At 40.7% G+C, this 25,450-nt stretch overlaps 1 protein-coding gene across 3 annotated transcripts in view; it reads left to right on the top strand.

Moving 5' to 3' along the window:
- The window catches only part of XRCC5 (X-ray repair cross complementing 5), an 86,967-nt gene that overhangs the window by 1,558 nt on the left and 59,959 nt on the right, over nt 1-25,450 (top strand). For all 3 annotated transcript variants that reach the window (XR_003906489.1, XM_029933886.1, XM_029933885.1), the window contains exons 2-10: nt 2,310-2,423; nt 6,095-6,278; nt 7,161-7,209; nt 8,237-8,359; nt 11,309-11,500; nt 13,595-13,709; nt 15,184-15,322; nt 18,311-18,423; nt 21,372-21,434. Coding sequence is in view for 2 of the 3 variants with exons in the window: in XM_029933886.1 (XP_029789746.1) it covers nt 2,310-2,423; nt 6,095-6,278; nt 7,161-7,209; nt 8,237-8,359; nt 11,309-11,500; nt 13,595-13,709; nt 15,184-15,322; nt 18,311-18,423; nt 21,372-21,434 (1,092 nt within the window). In the remaining variant the exon portion in view is untranslated. The remainder of the gene's footprint in view (nt 1-2,309; nt 2,424-6,094; nt 6,279-7,160; nt 7,210-8,236; nt 8,360-11,308; nt 11,501-13,594; nt 13,710-15,183; nt 15,323-18,310; nt 18,424-21,371; nt 21,435-25,450) is intronic.

Here is a 25,450-nt window from a genome sequence, read left to right as displayed (position 1 = left end):
TTGTTGTTCTCAAAGGAAATTTGTAGTTTATTACCACCCTCTCTTCAAACATACTGTCTTTACTCTAGAAATCTCTTAATATTATTGCCTTTATGTTCAGTGCTTTGTAAACTAGGGAAAAACTTAAATAGTCTTTCTTTTCCATGTGTTGCCTGAGATATAACCAAATTTAGGTTATATAACTTCTCTGATAGGAACTCATCCAGATTTTTCTAACACTCCTGCTATCAGGAGATCACTGCTTCAGAAAACCAGTCTTCCTGTAACTTCTATATGTTGATCCTATTCTCTCTGACCAATTCTTTTTATAACAGATGCCAAATATTTGGGAGGAACTATCATGTTCTCCTAAATCTTACCATCTGGCTCAGATACATAGTTTTTTCAAACTGTTCCTCATTCCTCACATCACATAATCTCTAGATCCTTCTCTAGCCTGCTTATTTCATGTTCTGTTGTCATTAGTATTTCGTATTCTTATGAGAATGCTCACAGTTTGTCAGATGTGGTCCAATCAGTACAAAGCACAGGTGAGGCTGTCATTGTCAAAGATTGTTAACTCTGGAAAAAGCCTTGATCGCATCTAGTTCAACAACTGCATCCTGCCTCTGTGAATTTTTTTTAATTCTTTTAAATGTTTTATTTATTTTTGATACAGAGAGAGACAGAGCATGAGAGGGGGGAGGGGAAAAGAGAGAAAGAGACACAGAACTGGAAGCAGGCTCCAGGCTCTGAGCTAGCTGTCAGCACAGAGCCTGACACGAGGCTTGAACCCATGAATGTGAGATCTGACCTGACCCGAAGTCGGAGGCTTAACCAACTAAGCCACCCAGGCGCCCCTTGCCTCTGTGAATTAACAGTGAGGTTTTCAGTGACATTCCCAAGGACTCAGAGCTAATTTGTAATGAAGGTAGGACCGGATATCAGGTCTCCAGATTGCTAATCTAGTCTTTTTTCACCATAAGAACTTTGTTTTCCTTCTTTGAATTCAGTACACTGTTGATACAACCTAAAATATTTTGGAGGATGGATTGAGGTTGGTGTGGGTGTGCTGTAGTCATGTCACATTGGTGACTCATTTCTGTAATCCACACTGAAATTGTGGGTTGCTATTCAGATCTCTTTCAGCTCATGTTCAGTTGAATTCTGGATGTCAAACATAGAACTTGATATGTAACCATTTCACTTTAGTTTATTTCCCCTATTTCCTTAGTCCTCTATATATGTGATTGCTGTCTAATGACTAAATGTCTTTATTTATGTGGTTTCCTCTACCTGTAACTCTTCCTTATTCACATGATTAACTCCTAAACATTCTTTAAGACCCACCCCAAAATCACATCTAGAAGCTTCTTCTGCCTCCTTACCCCTCCTCTATCCCCTCCACCAGTCTTTGATAGCTGTTTCTCCGGTGTACTCTATTAGTGCCCCCTACATACCTCTGTCGTGGCATATTGTGCTCGTATTACTTGTTTATGTGTCTATGTCCCCCACCAGAATAGATTTGGTGTCTTAGTCTCCATTCTAGATCACTAGTTCACAAACTGATTTAAGTTGTTCAGGTGCATCATTTTGGTACATAAAGGTCGTAGCAGTTACCTATTGCCACAAAAATGCCTCATACCAAGATATCCCCTAATCAGTGACTTACAGAAAAGCATCTGTTCTCTGTTCTCATACTTGTGGTTCTGCAAATCAGCTGCAGTATGTCTGATATATTTTGGGCTCAGCTGGGCTGAACTTAACTCTGGCCTATGTGTTGTCAGATTTGCTTCCCATGAGACTATTCTTGGGCTCAGCCCAAAGGAGCAGCAGCTTGCAGATAGCATGCTCCTATCCTGGCTCTCTTTTTTTTTTTTTTAAGTAGTCTACATACCCAGTGTGGTGCCTAACTCGGGGCTTGAACTCACAACCCTGAGATCAAGACCTAAGTAGAGATGAAAAGTTGGAAGCTTAACCAACTGAGCAACGCCAGTGCCCTCTGGCTTTCTAAGTAGGCTCTATGCCCAACATGGGGCTTGAACTCATGACCCCTAGGTTAGAAGTCACATGTTCTACTAACTGAACCAGCCAGGTGCCCCACATGCTTTCTACCATTTAGAAAATATTAGGGCGATTTAAAGTTTCTCTGTATTAAACATTTATATGTCTTATATACACTGTCTAAGTAGAACACTCCCCCTCCGTTTGCTATGCATCCCCTAAGTTCCCAAAGTATAGGTTCTGTGGGTGAAATAAGCAAAGGACATATCTCTTTTCTTTTTTTATGACCATTAACCTTTTCTCACTCTTTGGAACTTTGTTTCTAGGCAGCTATTGTGCTGTGTATGGATGTGGGGTCTGCCATGAGTAACTCCTTCCCTGGCGAAGAATCCCCATATGAACTAGCAAAGAAGGTGATGACCATGTTTGTGCAGCGACAGGTAAGTTCCAGACTGGCCTTGAGCTTGTAACTCCTGTTTTAGCTGCTTGTCGTCTCCATTTAGCAGCACAGGATACCAGCCTGCTTAGGATGTCCAGCCTCAGTGTTTGTGGGGCTCTGAGGAGGCCTTTTTTTTTTTTTTTTTTTTTTTTTTTACATATACTTATGTGCAAATCCAGCTACCACTAGAGCTTGACATTTTTTTCTAGCTTTGTTCTGGCTGCTGTAGTAGAGATGATAGTTTGCATCAGAAACAAGGCAATGTAATGTTTAAAAATGTAATCTCTGGAGCCAGGTGGCCTGGGTTTGAATCTTCGCTCTGCTGTGTCATTGACTAACCTGGCAATCTTGAACAAATCCTATTCCAGTTACCTTTTGCTGGTAACATACTATCCCAAAACTTAATGTCTTAAATGAATTTTTTTTTAAATCAGTTCTCATGGTTTTGGGGATGACTGGGTGGCTCAACTGGGCCTCTTGTGGCCTCTTGTGTAGGTCCACTCACATGGTGGCTGGGCTGAGTTATTCGAGGGCTAACCTGAGCCAGACGTCCCACGGGTAGTAGTTATGTCTTCTGGTGGCTGTGAGCTCAGCTAGTCTGTCCATCAGAACTCTTAGATGTGGTTATTCCACGGAGCTTGGGATTCTCCCAGTGTGGCAGCTGGTCCTAAGAAGGAGAGTCCTAAGAAGGAAATTTTTTTCTTCAATTTAAATTTTAGGTAACGTACTGCACAAGATTAGTTTCAGGAGTAGACTCCAGTGATTCATCACTTCCATACAACACCCAGTGTTAATCCCAACAGGTGCCCTTCTTAGCACCATCGCCCATCTAGCCCATGACCATCTACCACTGTCTGTCCGCCCTCAGTTTGTTTTCTGTCATTAAGAATCTCTTGTGATTTGTTTTTTCCCCTCATGTTTTCCCTTCCCGTGTGTTCATCTGTTGTGTTTAAGTCCACATTTGAATGAAATGATATGGTATTTGTCTTTTCTGATTGACTTATTTCCCTTAGTGTAATAATTTCTAGCTCTATCCATGTTATTGCAAATGGCAAGGTTTCGTTCTTTTTGATGGCTGTAGATTGTAGATATATATCACATCTTCTTTATGCACTAGTCAGTCAGTAGGCTCTCTTCATAGTTTGGCTATTGTTGATAATGCTGCTATAAATAATGGGGTGCATGTACCCTTTCAAATCTGTATTTTTGTATCCTTTGAGTAAATACCTAGTAGTACAATTGCTGGATCATAAGGTAGTTCTGGTTTTAGTTTTTTGATAAACCTCTATATAGCTCTCCAGTGTGGTACATTCCCACCAACCCTGCAAGAGGGTTTCTAAGAGCGAGTATTTTAAGTGACCTGCCTATGCAGCTTTTTATGACCTAGCTTTAGAAATCCCAGAAAGTCATTTCTGCTGTTGTTAATCAAGCAAGTCACTAAGACCTGCTCACATTCTGGGGGGCAGGGATGGGAGGTGGGTGGTGAATGACACTCCTCCCTGGTGTGACTGCTACTTTTGCTACGTCCACAAAGTCCTTCATTCGCTGGCAACTGCTACTCCTCCTGGACACCTGTTTTTTCGGGTTTTGCCCTTTTCACTGTGACACTGACATCCTGCCTGACATCCTAGACTGTAACAAATTCAGATGACCTGGACTCCTTAATGTGTCAGGAAGATGATACTCTAACTCCATTCCTGGTTACAGTAATTTGTATTAGTTGTATTTCAGGAATGCTGCTATACCCCAGTGTGTGGTGTTTTGTTTTTAAAGAAACTCTGCTTTCGGTTCTTATGTTTGGCCCTGCCTATTCCATGGCAGTCTGAATCTGGAAGGCTCGGAAACAATACCTGGTGCCAGTCGCAGGCTGCACTCAGAATTTCCTTCCCTCTCCTTGCTGAGGTTTTGTGTGTTGAGCAGGATTCCCTTGCTTTAATATGAATGCTTATCAGGATGCAAATAGAGTTTTAGCTGGCCTGCCCATGGTGTGCTGAACCTGACTGAAGCCCAGCAGCTGGAATTTTTTCTCCAGGTGCAACTGGGAATGTATCTGCAATTGTTAACACACTGGGGAACTTACCCGACCAAACCGAATAAGAAATGACAGAATTCCATCCTCTGTCTATACAGCACTCTTCCCACTGGTAGAGAAGGCTACTGTTAAGTGGGTGGGAACAAAACTGCAGTTTTTATAGAGCCCATTTTTTGTCTTTACATTTTATTATGAAATGTATCAGGAAGGAGGCAAATACCGAGAATATTGTGATGAAAGGCTATTTTCTCATTGTCTAGCACTATACAGTACTCAAGTTTTACCATATTTGATTGATTTCTTTTTTTTTTTAGTGTTTATTTTGAGAGAGAGAGAGAGAGAGAGAAGGCGAGAGACAGAGCAAGGATACGTAGGGGAGGGGCAGATGGAGAGGGAGAGAGTCTCAACCAGGCTCCATGCTCAGTACAAAGCCCGAGGTGGGGCTCAATCCCACAACCATGAGATAATGACCAGAGCTGAAACCAAGAGTCAGATGATCATCCAACTGAGCCACCTAGACATCTGTCTTTTTCTTTTTAACAAATATTTTTAATGTTTTTTTGTTTTGTTTTGTTTTTTTGAGAGACAGAGAGACAGTGTGAGCAGGGGAGGGTCAGAGAGAGAGGGAGACACAGAATCCGAAGCAGGCTCCAGGCTCTGAGCTAGCTGTCAGCACAGAGGCTGATGCGGGGCTCGAACCCACGAACCATGAGATCATGACCTGAGCCGAAGCCGGACACTTAACCGACTGAGCCACCCAGGCACCCCCCCAGACACCTGTCTTTTTCTTTTCTTCTTAAAAAAAAAATTACTGATAAACTTGCAAGTCCTTGTGTATCCCTTCCCAATCCTCTTTTTTCCTTTTTCTTTCCATCTTTTCCTCAAAATTTTCATAGTCTTCATCATGCATATTTTATGCTTTTGGACATAAGTATATTTATAAATATTTACTATTGTATGAAGCTTTCAAAATGTGTACTGTTATATGGTACATAGAATTCTGCAACTTATTTTTTTTCAACCTTATAAGATTTATTCATACTGAAAAACATGCACAAATTATTCATTTTTTTACTGGGGTACAGTATTTTATCACATAAATATTCTGCAGTGGATGGATGGCTAGTTTCCACTTTTTCCCTGTTGGGAACAGTGCTGAAGTGAACTCTCTTGTCCTTGTCTTCTTGAGTACACGTGTAAGAATTTCTCTGTGGTATATATACCTGTGAGTGAAATTGCTGGGATAGAGAATATGAACCAGTAATTATTTTTAATCCTCTGGAAAATTCCTTCCAAAAAGATAGAGTAAAAGCTTTTCAAATGGTGCATAATTAGTTTTCATTGAGAATTAGAGTCTGATTTGGCTGGAAGTCATCAGGAGTAGTTAACCACTCTCCCGTTCCCCCACCCCCAAATTCTGCTGAAATGAGCGATGGGACACATGGTCAGTGAAAAGTCTTCTTAAAACCTGTGAACCGTCGTTGTCCTTTGGGCCACTTAGCCCAGCCAGTGTTGTTGTTGACAGTGGACCCAGGGACGTGCCATAGGGAGGTTTGGTTATATTGCTCCTTGAAGGTTAGGTATCTGCTGTCTTCCAGGGGGTACTCTATGATTCTTAACCCTCTAACGTTCTTCTCTAGGTGCTTGCTGAGAGCAAGGATGAAGTCGCATTAGTCCTTTTTGGTACAGACGGCACTGAGAATGCCCTTGCTGGTAACGATCAGTATCAGAACATCACAGTGCACAGACACCTGAGGCTACCAGATTTTGACTTGCTGGAGGACATCGAAAGCAAAATCCAACCAGGTTCTCAACAAGCTGACTGTATCCTTTTTCAGCCGCAGAAGACTCTTAAGAAATTTCCTTTAATCTGGGGAATCATAATCCAGTTTGGTGAGGCTTACTGGAAGCCCAGCTCTGAGTATATGGGCACTTTGGGCTCCGAAGACATGGAGGTGGTGTGTGTTAGGATTTAATCAGGTTGGGTTGGGTGTCTGCACTCCTGGCCCTTCTCTAGCCACTTGCCCCTTCTCTGCACTAGTGATACTGAATGGTTCTGAGGCACCAGAGGGAAAGATACCAGTGGGTATATTTGTGTATTGATATGTACAGAAGGTTTGGTGATGGTGATGGCTGGAAATGTTTGCATGTAGAGAACATATTTGTAGAAGAATGTAGCATAGTGTTCCCTATGCTTTCCTGGATGGAGGGCATTTTTGTGTTAACAATCAGACCGATATCTAAACTGAGATTTCCAATTTCTTCCACAGGTGCTATGATTTTAAATTACTCTTTTCTAAACAGTAATGCTATCCCTGATCACTGGGAGGTGCTGCTGTGCTAGGAGTGACTTGCAAATGCTACGTTATGGCTTAGTTCATGTTTAAGAAAGGACTCAAATTGCCAAAAATGGTTTCTAGATCTTATAAAATGACATCATGATTTTTGTTTCAGTGAATGGGAATATGTTAGATTACCTTGGGCTTATTTTTTCTGATTATATGTTTTAGGATATGATAATATAGCATATGTGATTTTATTCTAGTGAAATAGACTTTGGAGGAACTCTTTTCAAGGCTTTTAAATTCTCACAGAGTCAGCCCAGAGTTCACAGTTTCAAGCACTGTGGACCCCACTGGAAAAAAGTTGCATGTTTTTGAGATAAAGGGACTGTTTAGTGATACCTTCTGCCCTTAACTCTCTGAGTCCTGGATGCACTCATTGTGTGCATGGATGTGATTCAGCAAGAAACTATGTAAGTGTTTTCAACTGAAAAGAGATGGAAATGAGCCATTCTGCAAAAATTGTATGTGCTGATGTATTCTGTACATGTGTGATTCATTGCTAATCAAGCAGACTGTGTGGCTAAAGAACCATTTGATAGAATTCAGCGGTTCAGTTCAGCCTCTCTTTTAAGTTTTAAAAAAGGAAGGACTACAGTTTGCAGGAATTTTTCTGGGAGAAATACATCTTTGGCTTATTTCAAGTTGCTTCCTATTTGACTTTATTACCAGGAACTTTAAAAAATACTAAGTGGTGTTTATAATTTGACTGAAATTAAATACATGAAACTAATACAGCACCATATGTTAGCTAACTGGAATTAAAATAACTTAAAAAAATTTTTTAATAAAATTGTAGTATTAAAAAAAGAAAAGAAAATGCTGAGCTCTGGCCAGCTTCCTGATTCATTACTTGTTTAATTACTGTGCCTTTAAAATGTGGGCCTTTGAATCAATATACACCTACCCACTGTTGCTTGACTATTAGGAAAAACATTTGTACTAAAACTCTCAGGCCTAAATTTATATTATCATTTCTCAATCTCTGTACATTTTGTGTAAAATCCTGCCACTAGGCCTGTGAGTGGAGTTGGACCAGCATGTTTGGAAAGAGAACCCTCGGGAGGCTGAAGTTGTTGTTACTGGGAGAGTGCCTTGTTTATACTCTGCCTAAGAGGAGGTTGGAAAGGGATCCTTCCTAATCCCAGTGACCACGTCTTTAACTGAAGTTAGAGTTGGGAGATCAGGGTTTGATATTTCCATATGCTCAAAAATTTTGCCCGAGATGCTAAAAAGTAGGAGTTATAACCAGGCTGATTATATGTTTAGTAGAACTTAACTGAGCATCGGCGATACGTGGGGTTCTAGAACGTAATCACATTTGTTAACTATATTGAGATTCATTTCTTAGCCTCTTTCTGCCCAGTGACTGAGTGCAGTTGAGTTTGTAGACGATAATTCTGGAGAATGATTTCTTATCATGATAACTTTTTCTTTTAGAGGAAAGAAGTTTGAGAAGAGGCATATTGAAGTGTTCACTGACCTCAGCAGCCCATTCAGCCAAGATCAGCTGGATATTATAATCCATAACTTGAAGAAGTCTGGCATCTCCCTGCAGTTCTTGTAAGATCATGAGCATAACGTCTGAAGACCAGTCCTGCACTCTCCTAATGCAGGGAGTGGGGCCCCTTCCTAAAGCTCTTGGTTTCCATGAGTCTCCTGATTGTGCTCAGAGTCGAAATATGTCAGATGACTGACGTCAGCAAACGTTCACTGAATACCCTCAATTCCAGGAACTCTTGAGTTTTAATGATAAGGGATGAAAGTCACAGTGACACAGAGGAATTTAGCTCAGTAGCAGATCATTCGTCCACTCTTCTTGGACTCAAAGAATTGAGGAATCTTTGGAGGATATTCAGTTTACTTTATCCAGACAAGTACCAGACTGATAGTTTCATTTCTTCAGCAGTTCCAGGGTACCGTTTTGCAGTACTTCATAAGGTAGAGAGAAATGTCAACCTGAGAATCATTTTAAACATATAGAATGCTTATTTTTAATTTTTTTAAATCTGAAGGATACACACGCATACATAAGATGTAATTTGCTTGTGTGGGTTTAGACGCGGCATATGCAGATTCTGGGTGAAAATGTTCGCAAAATATTTCATAATTTGCTACAAGGCAGAGTCCCTTCTTCCCCAGGCATTTACTTTATCTTCAATCCCTAAGAACAAAGTTCTTTTTCACCACATTAATCCTTCCTGCTGCTTTTGATACCTGTTTTTTCTTGTCCTATTTTTGGTGAAAGCAGAGTGATAATATAGGATGTTGACTTATTAGTCTTCTGAGGACACTCATTTTTCAGATTGAGAGCTATAGCTGGAAGCCTCCAGCTCAGAATGGTAAGCCTTTGCCTTCTTTGAAATGCCTTCCAGGGGGAATTAAGAGCCTCTCTTGCATGTATGTACCTCTTAAGACTGCTGAGGGGCAGCTCCTTTCTGTAGAACTGAGGAGAAATAGTTCGGAATAACCCATCAAACTGGTACTTGTTAAGATAGTACTTCAGAGAAATTAAGTGCTTTTTAAGTGACACTTCTCGTCTTATTGAATTGAGGTTTTCTCAGTACTTCAAAAGCTCTGCCTTGCTTCTATTCCCTGTTCATAATTTCAGGATGCCTTTACATGTTGAAGCATATTGCACTTCTGTCAGTGTCCTTGGAAAGGGCTACTTTTTTGTCTGAGTAATTGTGTAAAGTGTGTTGAAGAGGGAACATAGCCTTACCACTACCTGCTCATTTGACTGGCTGTTTTTTTCCTGTATTTGTTCCTGTGCTACAGATGTCTGGCATACAAAGTAGAGGTTTTGGTTTTATTGTTTGCTGTATCCCATGGGTGATTGTTGTAATTTGAAGTAAAGAAAATGCCAGCAGGTCCAAGAAGCACTGTGTTCTGAGCAGGCTCATTCCTTGGACCTCATCTTTAGTTTCTTTGTTGCCTACTGAGAAAGTTTATATATGGTCAAAAGCAGGATAGAAAGAACTATTAGTGTAGCTTCTTTTTCCAGGATAATTTCCTGACTCTTCATGTTCATGTTACTTTTCCCTTCTTCCAGGTCTGTTTTTTTGCTTTGCTTTGTTTTGTTTTGTTTGTACAAAAAAAGTGTTTTTATTATAGCACAGGGATGGGACCTGTGGGCAGAAAGAGCTGCTTCCTTCTTCCAGGTTGATGTTACAGAAACAGTAAACCCTGTGTGCTGAGCCCTGCTCCGCAGAAGCTCTTTATCTGACGGTCATGCAGGGTGTGCACATCTGTCATGCTGGGTATACGTAGACAGAATTAAACAGGAAGCACTGTTTTAATTATAGCAGATGAAGTGGTAAAGAAATCACCTTAAGATAACCATTCACATAGAGGTGACAAATAGGTGATGTTGTTGAGTGAACTGAAAGGTTGCTGTCTGGGTCTCCGGGGACAGTGAGGTGACAACGCTGCCGGGGCAGGGACCTTGCCCTCTCCGTCAGGTGACCGAGTCCTCGCTGCTTCGCTCGCTGGCTGTGGCTCAGCCAGTTTTCCACGCAGCTTCAGCTCCGTTTTAGGAAACGGAGGTAGAAATTTCTGTCCACCTAATGTGTAGGATTAAATGAGGTTGTTTACATGAAAACATTTATAAAGTACCATGTAAAGTATTATCATAAAATGTGTTTGGTTGGTTGATTTTTCAGTTTGTGTATTGATTATTGAATATCTCTATGCTGGTAATCTCCATCTCGCAGTATCAGTCTCCTTTCCAGCAAAGTGAACAGAGTGGGTTTCATGTATTTCCGGCAATTCACTGATGTCTGTCTGAGAATTCTAGATGTACGGTAGTAAAGATAACATTATTTTAGTATATTATACACATTCTGTCATTTAATCCTTAAAATAGCATCGAGGGATTATTAAAGGTACTTGTTTTATTTTATTTATTATTATTCTTCTTGTCTGCCTAGAATATCACCTTCCTTTTTCTAAGAAAACCTTTAACCTCCTGGCTCGAATGAGAGTGAGCATCTTCTAGATCTGGTTCCTGGGTTATCACTGATCCTGGCATTTTTTAACTTGAGACTAGAGCATTAAACACTCAGTCCGTTCTTCTTTGGTAGCAGAACTGGGCAGGGTGTGCTTGAAAGAGCTCATAGGTGATGTGGAGGGAGCCAGTGAGAGAGTGGAGCCAGCACAGAGGCACATGAAGATGAAATGGACAGTGAGAGGGTGGGGGTAGTCCTTGAGGCGCGTGAGACGGGGATCCAGTCATCCGAAGGTCATGTGCAACCCTGCACTTTGAATTATTTGGCTGTGTAAGCCAAGAAATTTTTCCCTTTTACCAAACCAAAGAGTCTTTGGTCACCCAAAACTGATAGGATACTGGCCAAGGGTGATAAGCGCCATGTGAGAGAGGAGGGATTGAAGGCTCAGGTGAGTGGCATGCCCATTTTCTCATCGGCAGCAAGTGACAGTCACAGGAGGGGGACGCAGTTTATTATTTGGCTTCAGAGCTTGCCTTATGAACGACTGCTGATCTTTTCCTGATAGTCTGCCGTTCCCTGTGGGCAAGGAGGACGGAACCGGAGACAGGGGAGATGGTAACTGGCGCTCGGACCACCATGGGTCCTCGTTTCCTCTAAAAGGAATTACTGAACAGCAAAGAGAAGGTATTCGGATGGTGAAAAAGGTGATGACGTCTTTAGAAGGTGAAGATGGGCTGGATGAAATATATTCCTTCAGGTAAGAAGTGAAAACATTGATTACAACTTTCAGTCGTAGCCTTATAAATTTCTCTTTTGACCAGAGGGCTCCCTAATTAGGTACTCTTTAAAAAGCAGTTGTTCTTTAAGAGATGTTCCGATTTTGATGGATGAAGTGACGCACCAGTCCCTGATCCCCTTCTTTAAGTTTTTTTTAGTAGTTAAGGGTATGTATGCTCTAATTTTTTTTCCCTCAACCACGATTTTAAAATACTTCTTGTGAATTATAATTGACAAACAGTACATCTTGATTTTCTAAATACAGATACCTTTGAAAAATTGTAGGTAATTGGAATTTTGGAAATTGAATGATAGTTTCCCAAGGAATTGGCAAAGGAGTCAGGAATCCTGTAAAGTGATGTTTCTTGTCATAACATTCTTACTGTAGTATGTGCAAATAGATATTCCTAAGTTGTTTATTTCACATTTGGACATGGCTTGTTCTACTGCAAGAATATATGTGCCAAGCTAACATATTCATCATGGTATCATAAATAAAAATTGTAAGCCAATCCAAAGTAACGTCAGAAAAGTTTATATCCCTGTATCATAGCAGGGAGGGAAATCACTGTGTATGTGATGTCATCCGCAGTTTGAAGCTACTTTGATGTTAGGTCTGCCATGAAGATACGGACCAGAACTTTGCCGTCTGATACAGTAGCTGTTATCCACATGTGACTATTTAAATTTAAATTCATTAAAATTAAACAAAATTAAAAATTCAGTCCTTCAGTCACACCAGCCATCTCCAAGGGCTTGCTTAATAGCCTGTTGGACAGGCATGGTTAGAAATAGAACATTTCTGTCATTGCACAAAGTTGTGCTGGATAGCGCTGTCCAGACTTGTCCTTCTCTAGACTTCAACTTGGGGAGATTCACATCTACTGCAAAAAGCATCCATTTGTTCTCAGATGTTACGTATTAGAGGCTAGTCTTTAGAACTTGCCTGGGGACAGAATTCAAACCTCATGGTGATTTTAAATGTCACTCAAACTAGTGACGTCCTATGACAGATTAGGCCTGGTTCAGACCCATTCATTCCCCAACAAATCCAAAGCCAAGGAGTACCATAAACTTTGCAAACAGGACAGCAAGTAGAATACCTGCCGTTCATTATAGACTATTTTTGGAAAATTGGAGCCTCTTGAAACCTTTTTGTCCATAACTCTGGATGATGTCAGATAATTCTCTACCTTTTTGTAGATCTGTTTTTCATCTGTACCAGGGGGATTGATCATAGTCTGGTTTATATGCTTTGAGTGTTTGGTCATTGATTCTTTTCTTAGTGAATACCGCAAATTCTACCTATCTCCTCTAATCTTCTCTGTGGTGTTTGATTAGGGATCAGATAAAAATAGAATTGATCTTCACTTATGTTCAAATGAAGTAGCACCGTACATTGTGTTTGCTCCTTCCCAGTTCTCCATCCCCATCTGGTAAAAAACCTAGCATTATCTGCTTCACTTTAAGACTAAATATGGACTAAATTCTTTTATCCCTTGGAGAATATTTAACACTCTCCCCTATGTGCATATATATGTGCTTTTTATTAAGGGTGATTGGAATTAACTAATAAGTTGTAGAGTTATGAACAGTGACGTTATAGGATGGTACCTACCCTTTGATATTCTGGAGCAGGGGTTCTTATTCCCAGGTCCGTGGTTTTCAGTGAGTTGGTGAACCCTTTATATTGTGGGCAGACTCTTATGGCTGTGCTTTTATCATATCCTCAAATTATTCTTGGTCCTGAAAAAAGTGCTAACCACTGGCCAAGTTGACAGAAATAATTGAGTAGGGGAAAAAAGAGATAATTTTTTTTACCTGTCGGTAACGTAATTCTACTTCTTCCTAAGCCAACTCAGTTGTATTCTGGCTGTCTCCCAACTTGGGGTTGCCATTTTCCTGCTGTCCCCTGCTGTTCCTCTTTATCATTACTGACAACTCCCTTCTCCTTCTAGAAAACTTAAGTGCATCATCCAGTTCAAGTTAATGTTTTGAAATTGTTGCTTTTGTTATATATATATATGGTGTGTGTGTGTGTGTGTATATATATATATTTTTTTTTTCCATTAAGTGAGAGTCTGAGACAACTGTGTGTCTTTAAGAAAATCGAGAGGTGTTCGGTCCCTTGGCCCTGCACACTGACCATTGGCTCCAATTTGTCTATAAAAATTGTGGCTTATAAATCGGTGAGTGATACATTCTCATTTACTTTATTTTATTTTTTTAATGTTTATGTATTTTTGAGAGAGACAGTATGAGTGGGGAAGGGGCAGAGAGAGGGGGTGACACAGAATCAAAAGCAGGCTCCAGACTCCAAGCTGTCAGTACAGAGCCTGATGTGGGGTTTGAACAAACCGTGAGATCATGACCTGAGCCAAAGTTGAATACTCAACTGACCGAGCTATCCAGGCACCCCATACACATTTTTTAAAGCAATATGCCAGGCAGGCAAATCTGCTTATATAAGGAACTGACAATTCATGAGAGAGTTATTCAGTACCTTAGTTACTGCTTCCCTAACTGCTCTCCTGCTAGCTCACCTCTATTTAGCTTTTATGTAAAAAGCATATTAGGAGAAGTTTTAAGAATTGTCTGTAATCCAGATTAATTCCCTCCTCCCTCTCTCCCTTTTCTTTCTTTTGAAGGAAAGAAAATGGTAACATTAAGCCTTGTCACTGTAGTATCCTAGCGGAACTGTAGACATACACTGAACAAGTCCAGAGTTTTGAAAACTCAGTCTCACTCAGTTATTAATGATCTGGTAGGAAGAGCATCCAGGAGGTATCAAAGAAATATAGACTTGTAGGGCACCTGGCTTGCTCAGTCAGTGGAGCATGCAACTCTTGATCTTGAGGCTGTGAGTTCAAGCCCCACGTTGGGTGTAGAAAGTAGAATCTTAAACATATTGACTTGTTACTCTGAAATTGCCTTTTGTTACATATGCATATTTGTACATAGTAGCACACTTACAAAAATAAAGTGCTTTTGGCAATTATTTGATGGAATTCCAGTTTGAGGATGAGCCTGCGCTCCATGTTTTTATGTGACTTTCCTTGCCTTTTTTCTTTAAATGTACAAACCAAATACATAAAAAGATTTAACTATATAAGATATACAGAAACATATATTTATATATTCAGGTGTTTTTGGTATCTTCTAGGACTTAATTCCAGGACATGAGCTACTCCTATGAAACCCTTGGATTTCACTGCCGTCTTTATTTCAGCTAACTAACACTTTATTTCAGCTGCCGTCAAGGCCTGGAATAGAATACAGTCTTGTCCTGTTCTTCTTTTTTCAAGTTTCCTTTTCAGATTTTCTAAGTGATTTCTGGCTCCTGATCTATGGCTCCCCTTTTTTTCTTTATTGGAAAATTGTAGTAGCAAGTTGTATGGTCCCATTTTATCAGCCTGCAGGTTTTGTGTAAAAAGTATTTATGTATATATAGTTCTCTGGCAGGCACCTTGGGGGAAAAACAAAATGTAGAGAGAGTTATGAAATAAACTAAAATCTTCACAACAGGCAAGAGCAAACAAAGCATTTAGCTAGAGTAATTGTTCCAAATTTTTTCCTGTAGAGAGTAGATTTTGGTTTTCATTTTCTTGTTGATTAGAATCCTGGCTTTCCTTGTTTTCCCTTTATTTTTTTCTTGGAAACAAGATTATGCAGGAGAAAGTTAAGAAGTGTTGGACAGTTGTGGATGCAAGAACTCTAAAAAAAGAAGATATCCAGAAAGAAACAGTTTATTGCTTACAGGACGACGATGAAACTGAGGTTCCGAAAGAGGACACTATTCAAGGTACGCCAGGAAGAGTTCTCACTTGTGCCTAACAGGGGTTTTCAAAGTGATGTGAGGCCGACGAGGATCCGTACTGTTATTTTTAGAGATATTTTTCTGAGTACTGGAGACACAGCTATTGGAGGGATCTTGAGATGCTAGGTCCCAACTAAATGTAGCTCGTCTGTTGGGTCCCAGGCAGGACGGTTCCCAGGGGGACACCCGGACATTCCATCTGAGTTCGAGATGCCCTCAAGGGACAGACTTAACACTTGGTTTTATTTTACTTTTTTAGTTTTTTTAAAGGTTTACTTATTTTTGAGAGAGAGCATGCATGCAAGCTGGGGAAGAGGCAGAGAGAGAGGGAAAGAGATGATCCTAAGTGGGCTCTGCGCTAACAGCAGAGAGTCTGATGTGGGGCTCAAACTCACAAACCGTGAGACTATGACGTGAGTCAGCCTCTTAATTAACTGAGCCACCCAGGCGCCTCTCCTTGGTTTTGTATTTAAAGTTTGAAACATACTGGCTAGAAGAATACTTCTACTAATGTGGCTGAAGCAAGTTTTTTTATTTTACTTTTTATGTCTATGGTGATTATTCTTCTGAGTGCCAATTTCAGGCCTTCCCGATCTTGCCCGCTCTTCTCCCTTAAGGTAATTTAGGGGATCTGGAACATTTGTGTCCATTATATGGCTTTATGTTTGCTGGGTGTTTAAAGTTGTACTTCATACATCATGTGCATTTCATCTGTGTGTCTAGATAGCACTCTTAAGAACTCACTGAGAGTGTCTGAAGTTTTAGGAGCTAACATGTCAAGATACCAAATGATGGTTGAGATAGAAACTAGAGTTTTTAGATACATTTATTGCCAGGCTTTGTGCTGCCCAGTATAGTTTTAATTTGCAAGCCTTGAGAAAAAAGCCTTTGTCTGTGGCTCTAATATGCTTGTGTATATTTGTATGTGTGGTGGGGGAGAGTGGTTAGGGTAAAGGGAGGTTGTGATTCCTTTCTTTCTCCTGGTTGCTGATGGGTAGAAAGTGGAATTCGTATCCTGCTGTCCCTACTAACTCAGTTTTACAGTGTGGTTAAGAACTCGAGTTTTGGAGTCAGACCCGGGTTAGAATCACGGCCCCATCACTTGCGAATCTTACGATCTTCATATAATGACTGTAAAGGAAGACGAACATGATTAAGTGGAGGGCTTCCCAGTGATTATTAGACAGTAGGGTTGATGTGTTGGGCATACACAGTTTAGTACTGGATTTTCCCTGTCAATCGCCACAACAGCCTAATGAAGCGGGCATCCCACTCTTTTGAATGCCATTGTACAGATGAAAGAATTGAGACTGGAAGACCTTCATTAACGTATTTAAAGTCATGCAGCTAACCACTAGCAGAATCTGAACCCAGGGTTGTCCCACTTCAGAGACTGTGTCTCTGCGTACTGTGCCGAATTAGGAAGGGCTTTTGGAATGACAGGCTGAATAAGTTTGTGCTTAATTTTGAAAGCAACCTGGATCTGTTTGTAGTTTTGAGGCACAGAGTGTCACTGAGGCTGTGTTAGGAAGATTAATATCACAGACGAGGTGCCAGTTCTTATGGTTGCAGCAAAACACCAGCTCTGTTTGGGCAGAAAGGAAATAGATTGCTGGAGCAACGGAGAGGGAAGACTTAATGTTGTTTGAGTGCAGAGAGCCCAGGCGCAGCTTCTGTCTCGTACCTCTGTGGTTACCACGTACCTCCTCTTCCTGCCCTCCCCTCTCGACCCCTAATGGGTAGACAGAGGTACCGGCGTACATCTGTGTGCAGAGGAATGTGGTTACGTGTTGCAGTCTGTCCTGTACTTCTTGCCATGTACAAAATCTAGATACTGACTTGCCCTTTCAGTCGACAAACCTGAAAACACAAGGCTGTTTTAATTAGACTTTTCAAGTTAAAAAATCCAAGTAAGAAGATGTCTGATAACAGAGAAGAGTAGAAAAAACATTTGGCTTAGCCACCACTCTTAATCACGTGCCATACATCTCCCTGGAGGCACCTTCCTCTTTGCTGGAATTTTTGTTTTGCTCACCAGCTTTTTATAAAAAGACATATATGAAAACACAAACGTGTTTCTTTTTCATTAAATGCAAGGCATCAGCAGACTGACTGAACAGATCTATTCTATGAACACTGGATCATAGAATCTACCCCAAACACACACATTTCTTTATTTCTTGGAGTAGAGATACATGTGCTTTTCCTTTCCATTTATTGTAGGCCAGGATTCTTGCATTTTGATGCTCCTTCTCCGTACCAAACATAGAAGACTGATGATTGAAAGGGCATGACCTTCCCTAGAACACAGGCCCTGGAATAGCATAGGAGTTATATTTAAGAAACCTAGAGCCTATAGTTATATGAAAAACTAAAGTAGTTAAAAAGAAAAAAATGGATACTATAATCCCAGAAACGAAGTAAATTTAAATGCAGAGAAATAGCCAACTTATCAATTGAATGTTGCTAAGTAGAAGAGCTCCGGCATCTCCTATTAGGTATTTGGGTGTCTCCAGCATGCATTTTTGAGAACATTTGATTCTGAAAATTTCCTTTGGGCATTTTTCTCTGTAGGTGTCTAGGCTTCTAAATAAATGTGTTCTTGTTATTATGTTTACAAATCATACTTGTACTTTAGTCAACCTTAGTTTATCTTTGGAGGATAACTAATACACTACATTTGCTGCATTCTTTCTTCTGGGCTGGATAATCATTATGGTAACTAGACTGCAGAAGATGCTGCTTTAAAAATGTAATTAGATTTTAATCATCTCTGTATCGTGTACATTGTTTGTGTATCTGCTGCTGCTTTTCCCCGCTGGTCACAGGGGGCGGTGATTCGATTCCAGGGAGCGGTACATGGAGGCTTGATCTGGAGGATGCTTGTATTGTCAACGTGTGCGTGAGGCTCATTTCAGTTTGCAGGAAATGAGGCCCCATATGCTTAACAGATGCCCTTCTCTTGTTCTCTAGGGTTCCGCTATGGAAGTGATATAGTTCCTTTCTCTAAAGTGGATGAAGAACAAATGAAATATAAATCAGAGGAGAAGTGCTTCTCTGTTTTGGGATTTTGTAGATCTTCTCAGGTATAGTACTTATTCTATTCCCTGTAAACAACATAAATGAACTTTTTTCTTACTATTGCTTGACATGATTTGCTTTGATTGGTCCTGTTATTTATGATGTGTATTCATTTCACTCTAAGGTTTTTGAAATGTAGTCTGGGGATTAGCGTTAACTATCTTCACTTTTTGAGTGGAGAAACCAAGATGTAGAAAGGTTGGGAAATCTTAGGTTGAATCAGAGTAGGTTCCGTTAAAAGTCACTTCTTAGCTTTGCTGTGGATCATAGCTCATAGTAGCCTTAAAGAATCATCATAGTTCTTTGCTATTGTGTTACTTTCTCTAAACTTTTAGTAGAGTGTTTTAGAGCAATAAAGGTCTACCTGGGTTTTGAATGACCCTGGGCCTCTTAACATATCATTGCTTTATGCCAGTCACGCTTCCCAACGTCCAGCAAAGAGGTCTAGGATCTGAAATCTGCCCTTAAGTCATGTTCTTTAGACCACAGTGCAGAGATACACACAGGGGGGAATGCCCTGAGTTGCTATATACTATCCTAGAACGGGTTTTTTAAGATTCCTGGACTTCTTACCTTAAATGTTATTAAGGTAGGCAACCAGAGAAAATGAAGAAGTGTATCTTACAGTGTATCTTATTAGGCTCTGTAGGGATAAAATGATGCTTGTTGGTTCTAGAAAACCTCAAGTGAGGATTGTAATGGAAATAAATATTACCCAATGTACTGGATTTTAACTTTTTCATGTTGCCCTGGGATAGAGTCCCTGAGTACTTCAGTGTTAGAATAACTCAGCGAGGGTGGGGAGATGCTTTGCATGATATTCCCAAACGGTTAGATACATTTTTAAAATTCATAAGATGAAAATTGGGAGTACTTCCTGAAAGTTGGTAGGATTTTAATGGTGAAAATAAATACCTTTTGGAAGTTGAGAGTTGCTAACAAACAGTTCTCAAACAAATTATACTAAATATGCATTTCTTAAAAATAAAAGCATTCACTTTGGGGGTTCTACAAACTTCAAGTATGGTTGTTAATGGCAGTGCTTCTAAGTCTTTCCATGAGCCGGAACCTTCCTTCAGACCTGTGTGTAAAAATTGGCTTGTTGGGAAGTGGCTCTACTATCCAAAACACCAACCCAAAATTCATGACTGAGAAACTGAAGTCACCTGGGCCAGGGTGGGGCTGGGAGGCCTATTTAGTTAAATGACAAAGCAGAAAAGAGTGAACTGAACAAAAAGTACATTTTTACATTTTAAAAGACTTTTATTAACTTAAAATTAACATTTAAGTCATGACGTGTTCTCTAAATCAACCTCATGTTTGTTTTTAAGCTCTAAATTATTTTTATCTTCGGTACAATCTCAGATAGGTACATTGAAGATAATCATAAAGCTACCATTTATTTGAGTGGTTATAATATTCCATTCAATATACTATGTATTTTATGTAAATTCCCATTTAATTCATAGTACAACCCTCCTACATAGATGTCAGGATAATATATTTTATACATTTGAAAAGTAAGTATGTAATTGACCCAAGGTCACAGCTAGAAGGTGGTAGAAACTGGTTTTGAACAAGGTCTCTCTGACTTCAGAGCCTGTGTCCTTAATCAGTTGTAATCTGCCCACCCGATGGACAAGCTGATTTTCTGAGTAGTCTAGTTTTCATCCCTGCCTTCACCTATTATCTTAATAAATGCTTATACATCTTCTTAAAAGCAAGGTGTTTCCAGGGCGCCTGCGTGGCTCAGCTGGTTAAGCATCCAACTTCAACTCAGATCATGATCTCGCAGTTTGTTAGTTCGAGCCTCATGGGCTCAGTGCTGACAGCTCAGACCCTGGAGCTTCAAAGAACTCTTCTGTGTTCATTTTCTTTTTTCTTTAAAAAATTTTTTTTAATGTATATTTATTAATTGAGAGACAGAGAGTGAGCAGGGGAGGGGCAGAGAGAGAAGGAGACACAGAATCTGAAACAGGTTCCAGGCTCTGAGCTGTCAGCACAGAGCCCGACACGGGGCTCAAACTCACGAACCGTGAGATCATAACCTGAGCTGAAGTCGGCCGCTTAACCAACTGAGCCACCCAGATGCACCTCGTATTCGCTTTCTAATGAGATATTGGTACAGCTGCTTTGACCCCCTGCTACTCTGCCAGAGAAGTAACTGAACGTAAAGGGGGGACAAGAGGACATGCAGTACTCATGTTTGGTTTCACTAGTTTCCCTTCCCGCAGGACGTCCCCCGCCCTCTAGTTAGTTCTTCACTCTGGACTCTGCAGTTTATCAAGTGCCTCATCATTGCTCTTGGGATGAAGCTCAAACCACTTCACTCTGCTCATAAGAGACTTATTTGATCTTTCCTAATCTTGCTAATCTAATCTTTCACTTCTCCCCTTGGACTGGGGACTGCAGACAGAGGCGGTTCCTCAAATGTGTTATGTTTTTATGTCATTCCAGACGTATTCACACTAATATCCCTGCCCAAGACGCTTGTGCTAGACTTTTCTCTGAGGAGTTCCTGCGCATCCTTTAAGCCTTGACCTCAGTGTCACCATCTGCAGAAGGCTGCCCCGACCCTTTATGGCCAAGCTCGGTGCCTTGTCCGTGTGCTCTCGGAGCCCTGAGTTACAGTACCGTATGCTTGCGCCTTGGAGTGCAGAGCCGTAGCACCGCATTGCAGTTAATTTCACACTTGTCCGAGCTCCTTGGGACAAGACTATCTCCTGTTCAGTACTGTGTTCACAGTGCTCAGAACAACGTTTGACATATACTTGGAATTCAGATATTTATTGTGCTGAATTGGACCTCAAGCAAAGTTGTTTCTAGCCCCTCTGAATGTTTTTTACTAAGAGCAATTAGAATAGAATTTCTTAGTAACTCTGGCATTGTGGCTATTCATGTTACATGTTTTGGATCAAAACCAATGGTTTTCTTTATTTAACTCCTGTTGTAGGTGCACAGAAGATATTTTGTGGGAAATCAAGTCCTAAAGGTCTTTGCAGCAGAAGATGATGAGGTAAGTTGACAGTAGGCCTTTGAGGTAGGGCCACAGAATTGAATTGTCATTTTAAGTCAGTTGTGTGGGGCTATTTATGGTTTAAAATGACATTAATTCTTGCAACAGCAGTGGGAAAGTTCACTGACCTTTAACTGAAAATGGAAAACTGATAAATAAATTTGTCATAGAATGAGCACAAGGCCTGAGAACATAGTCCTTCAGTTGGAGACCAGGTGAGTATTAAAAACAAAAACGTTTGAACAAATTCATTTAGATATGGAAGTCTCATGGTCAGATGTTCCGGAGGCTTGGGGTCGGGTTGACATTTCCATTGTCACGCACACTGAACATTAAGCACTGGCTTTAGCGTTCTGGAGATGAACTTTAGTGATTTGCTGGATCACTTCCCTCATTGAACAATTTGTCCCTTCCCTCTTTCTTTGTACTCTTTTCCCACCAATCTCTTGAAAAGAGATTCTGTTTTCAAGCTGGTTTCTGCCTGGCTAACAGCCCATCCTACCGTCATGTCTGCCCTCTCTGTAAACGTTTCCTACGCAGCCTCCAAGTTGGACTTTGTCATTTGGTGGTATTGATGTTGACTGGAATATCGTAGTCTAGTGTCCATTTAAGACCTACTTAAGCAGCTATTTGAGTTCCAGAAGTATTTGCATTTGGTATTAGTAAACTGGATGCGGAAGGCTTGTTTGAGGTGTGGGGAGGGCAGTAGAAGGGATCTAGTCCTCTGAGGCCCTTTCCTGCTTTTTCTCCTCACTTCTGCGGTTGCCTGACTGCTGATTTAGTGAATAGGTGGGCCATTCTGTCAGAACACTTAAATTAGGAGAACTGCTTGGTTTTCTGTCAGTACTGAATGGATTCGTTGTTAGAGCACAAGGCATATGTGAATCCTAGTTTACATGAGAATCCAAGTTTATGGATTTTTCCTGAATCCAATCCTCTTGGAAATTATGCATTTCTAGTATATATTGTCGTCATAGCTTACCAGCATTTTCAGCTTCTGAATTTTAACTCCCAATTTACCGTGTCCCTTCACACAGACAAAATTCTGATCACATCGTGTGATTGCTGGTGTGCAGTGAAGACTATTGACAACAGCTCTGTGGTACTGCATGCGTGATTACCTTGACTTGCTGGCCGAGGGCAGCCTTGTGGCATGTATGATTCTAATCCAACCTCATACAAACCCTGTATCATTGGGTTGCTTTGAGGTCACTCAAGGGGGAAAAAAATCATCTTCTAATGGCAAAGGGCTACTCTGTGGTGTAAGTTCTTGATGTCCTAGTCAAAGGAGAATATTAACTAATTGGGATTTCTGAGATAAGCAGAGGAGGACGGGACTCACAAGTATGTCATGTGATGACTTCTAATAAAAGGTCTTATGGAGAAAGTTGCCATAGGTGGGTAGGGAAGCAGGAGGAATATCCGACCTGAGAGCCTTCTTCCGTACATTAGAGGACTGTTCTGTGGGACAGAAAATAAACTAGGTTTCCTGCCAACAAGTGGTGGTTTTGTTCAAAACAAAGAGTTATTTTGTCAACAAGGATTACTACTTCCAAGTGGGTTGGTTTCTTGTGAGATGGGCGGATCTGCATTCGTGAATCTTCCCAGCAGAGTCTGTATTTCCACCAGCCAGATTTGGAGGAGGGAGTGTTGTCTGCACGTGGGTGTTAAACTAGACGAATGCTGTTGTTTTTCAAGTCAAATATTCTATGATTCTGTGAAGAATTCCTTTTAAAAATATGTTTTCTCTGGTCATTAACATAGAAGTACTTTTGTGTATAGAGAAGCTACACCTGTATGTGATTTGTATGGTGTGTGGAGGAGAAGGGGAAGAGGAAGAAAAGGAAATGGACCTTTAGTTTAGTTTCCCACGAGTGTAGCATTGTGTTTACAATGTCACAGTCATCCCTGACCCCATCCTTCCTTCCTGTAATACCCCGGTTGGTTCTGTCAAAGACACCCAGAGAGAAATTTGCAGACAAATTGGAAGTAATCTCTTCCTCACACTTCCATTGAGCCTAGTGGCCGAATGGGACTTGATAGACTACACACGTTCTGTATTTGGTACATATCTTACTTCTGTTGGTAAAGAATGTATTAAGCTCAGTGAGATCAGGGACTCATCTTTGTTCTCTAACAGGACCTAAGACGTTGTGAGGCCAAGAGTAGGCACTAAGTAAATATTCCTTGAGTTGAACTAAACAGGTAATAAATCCGTTATGAAACCTATAGAGAATTTTGATGAAAAGGTATTTAGGTTACAGGCTTTCAGTGGAGGAAATGAAAATATACATAGCTAACTTTACTAAAGGTTAACTTTAACATTGAGAAAAGTACAGACAATGTGTTTGGGGGTTATGGAGAGGGAGAGTGAAGCAAATCTAAAATGGAGAGGGTGTCACTGCTGGGCCTTGGAAATCAGTTAGGAGCTCAAGAGACAGATGTGGTGAGGGCATTCTAGCTGGGAGGAAATTGTAAGAGCAGAAAGCCACAGAGGAGGGAAAGTACAAGACTCGTCCAGGAGTAATGGGCACCCCAGTGCGGCTGGAGGAGTGGAACCACTGGAGATTCTTCTGGAAGGGAATGGTATGATCAGCTCTGAACTGGGGAACAGCAATGGAAAAGAACGGATAGATTTGAGAGACAGTGCAGAGGTAGAATTGGCGCAGTTTGGTGAACTTGTGAAGGTGAGCGATGAGTCAGGTGATATTACTAAAGACTTTGAGGCTTCTCACTTAGTGGATTGGGAGGTGGAGCTCGTGAAGTGGGGAGTCCTGGAGGAGAATGGAGGACAGATAGCAGTTCAGTGTTGGTCATCAACAGCTTGCAATGCCTGTGGTATAACTGTATGAGGAACCTACCGGCTAGTAGGCAATGGAAGCCTGGATTTTAAAGTCTGGATTCAGTTTTAAAGCTGAATATATACATTGTGATTCATCAACTCAGGAGACTGGATATAATAACCCCCAAATAGAGTTTCAGAGCAAGAGAAGGAGAGAAAAGCCAAGAACAGAATTTCACAATTAGTGGAAGAATGGAAGAGTTAGGGGAGGAACGACCCACAAAGAAGAGTTTTGTTTCTGAAGCCAAAGAAGAAGAAAGTGCAGAGAAAGGGGGTTGATCAAATGTTCCTGAAAAGTCAAATAAAATGGGAACGAAGGATTGACAATTAGGAGGTCATGGGTGACTTTGGAGAATACTTTCCGTAAGGAAGGTGAGGTTAGTAGCTGATTAGATTGGAGAATAATTGTGTTGTAAGCAGCGAAAACACCAAGACTATTATTTCATGACATTTATAGGTGAAAGGAAAGATCTAGATAGTAATTTATGGAGAGAGGGGAGTTTATTTGGAGGATAAGGGTATGAATTCAGGAAGAAGAAGGAAGATTAAAGTGATAAGAGAGGATCCACGTAATGAAGTGAAGTTCCAGAAGAGGTTACAATAAATCTGACCAAATCAGATGTGTACAGTGTGGCCTTGAAGTGGGTACAGGGCACTTAAAAAAAGAAATCTGGGGGCACCTGGGTGGCTCAGTCAGTTAAGCGTCCAACTCTTAATTTCGGCTCAGGTCATGATCCCAGGGTTGTGCTGGGCATGGAGCCTGCTTGAGACTGACTGACTCTCTCTCTCTCTCTCTCCCTTTCTCCCTCTCCCCCTCTCCCTCCCCTCCCTGTTTCCCCCTCTCTCTCACCCCTCCTTCCCCTTCCCTCCACCTCCCTCACCCTCTGCCTCTGTCCCCTTTCTCTCTCTCTCAAAAAACATTTTTAAAAAATCTAAAATAGGAATAAAGAGGATCTTTTTTTTTTCAGGCCTAGTATAGGTCTTTATTTTTCTTTACTGCATATTCCTGTAGATATCATAGTGTAGTTCAATCAAGAAAAGATATTCCATTATATACATCTGAATTTATCTGACCAAAATAAGAAAAATAGTTGAAAGATTAATCAATACATGATCAATATATATTGAAGAGACTCAAAATCAATGGGAACCAGGCACAAATGGTGTTCTAGAA

The sequence above is a fragment of the Suricata suricatta genome, chromosome 3 (genome assembly GCF_006229205.1).
Source record: "Suricata suricatta isolate VVHF042 chromosome 3, meerkat_22Aug2017_6uvM2_HiC, whole genome shotgun sequence".
Taxonomy (NCBI): Eukaryota; Metazoa; Chordata; class Mammalia; order Carnivora; family Herpestidae; genus Suricata; species Suricata suricatta.
This window is presented reverse-complemented; position numbering and strand designations above follow the sequence as displayed.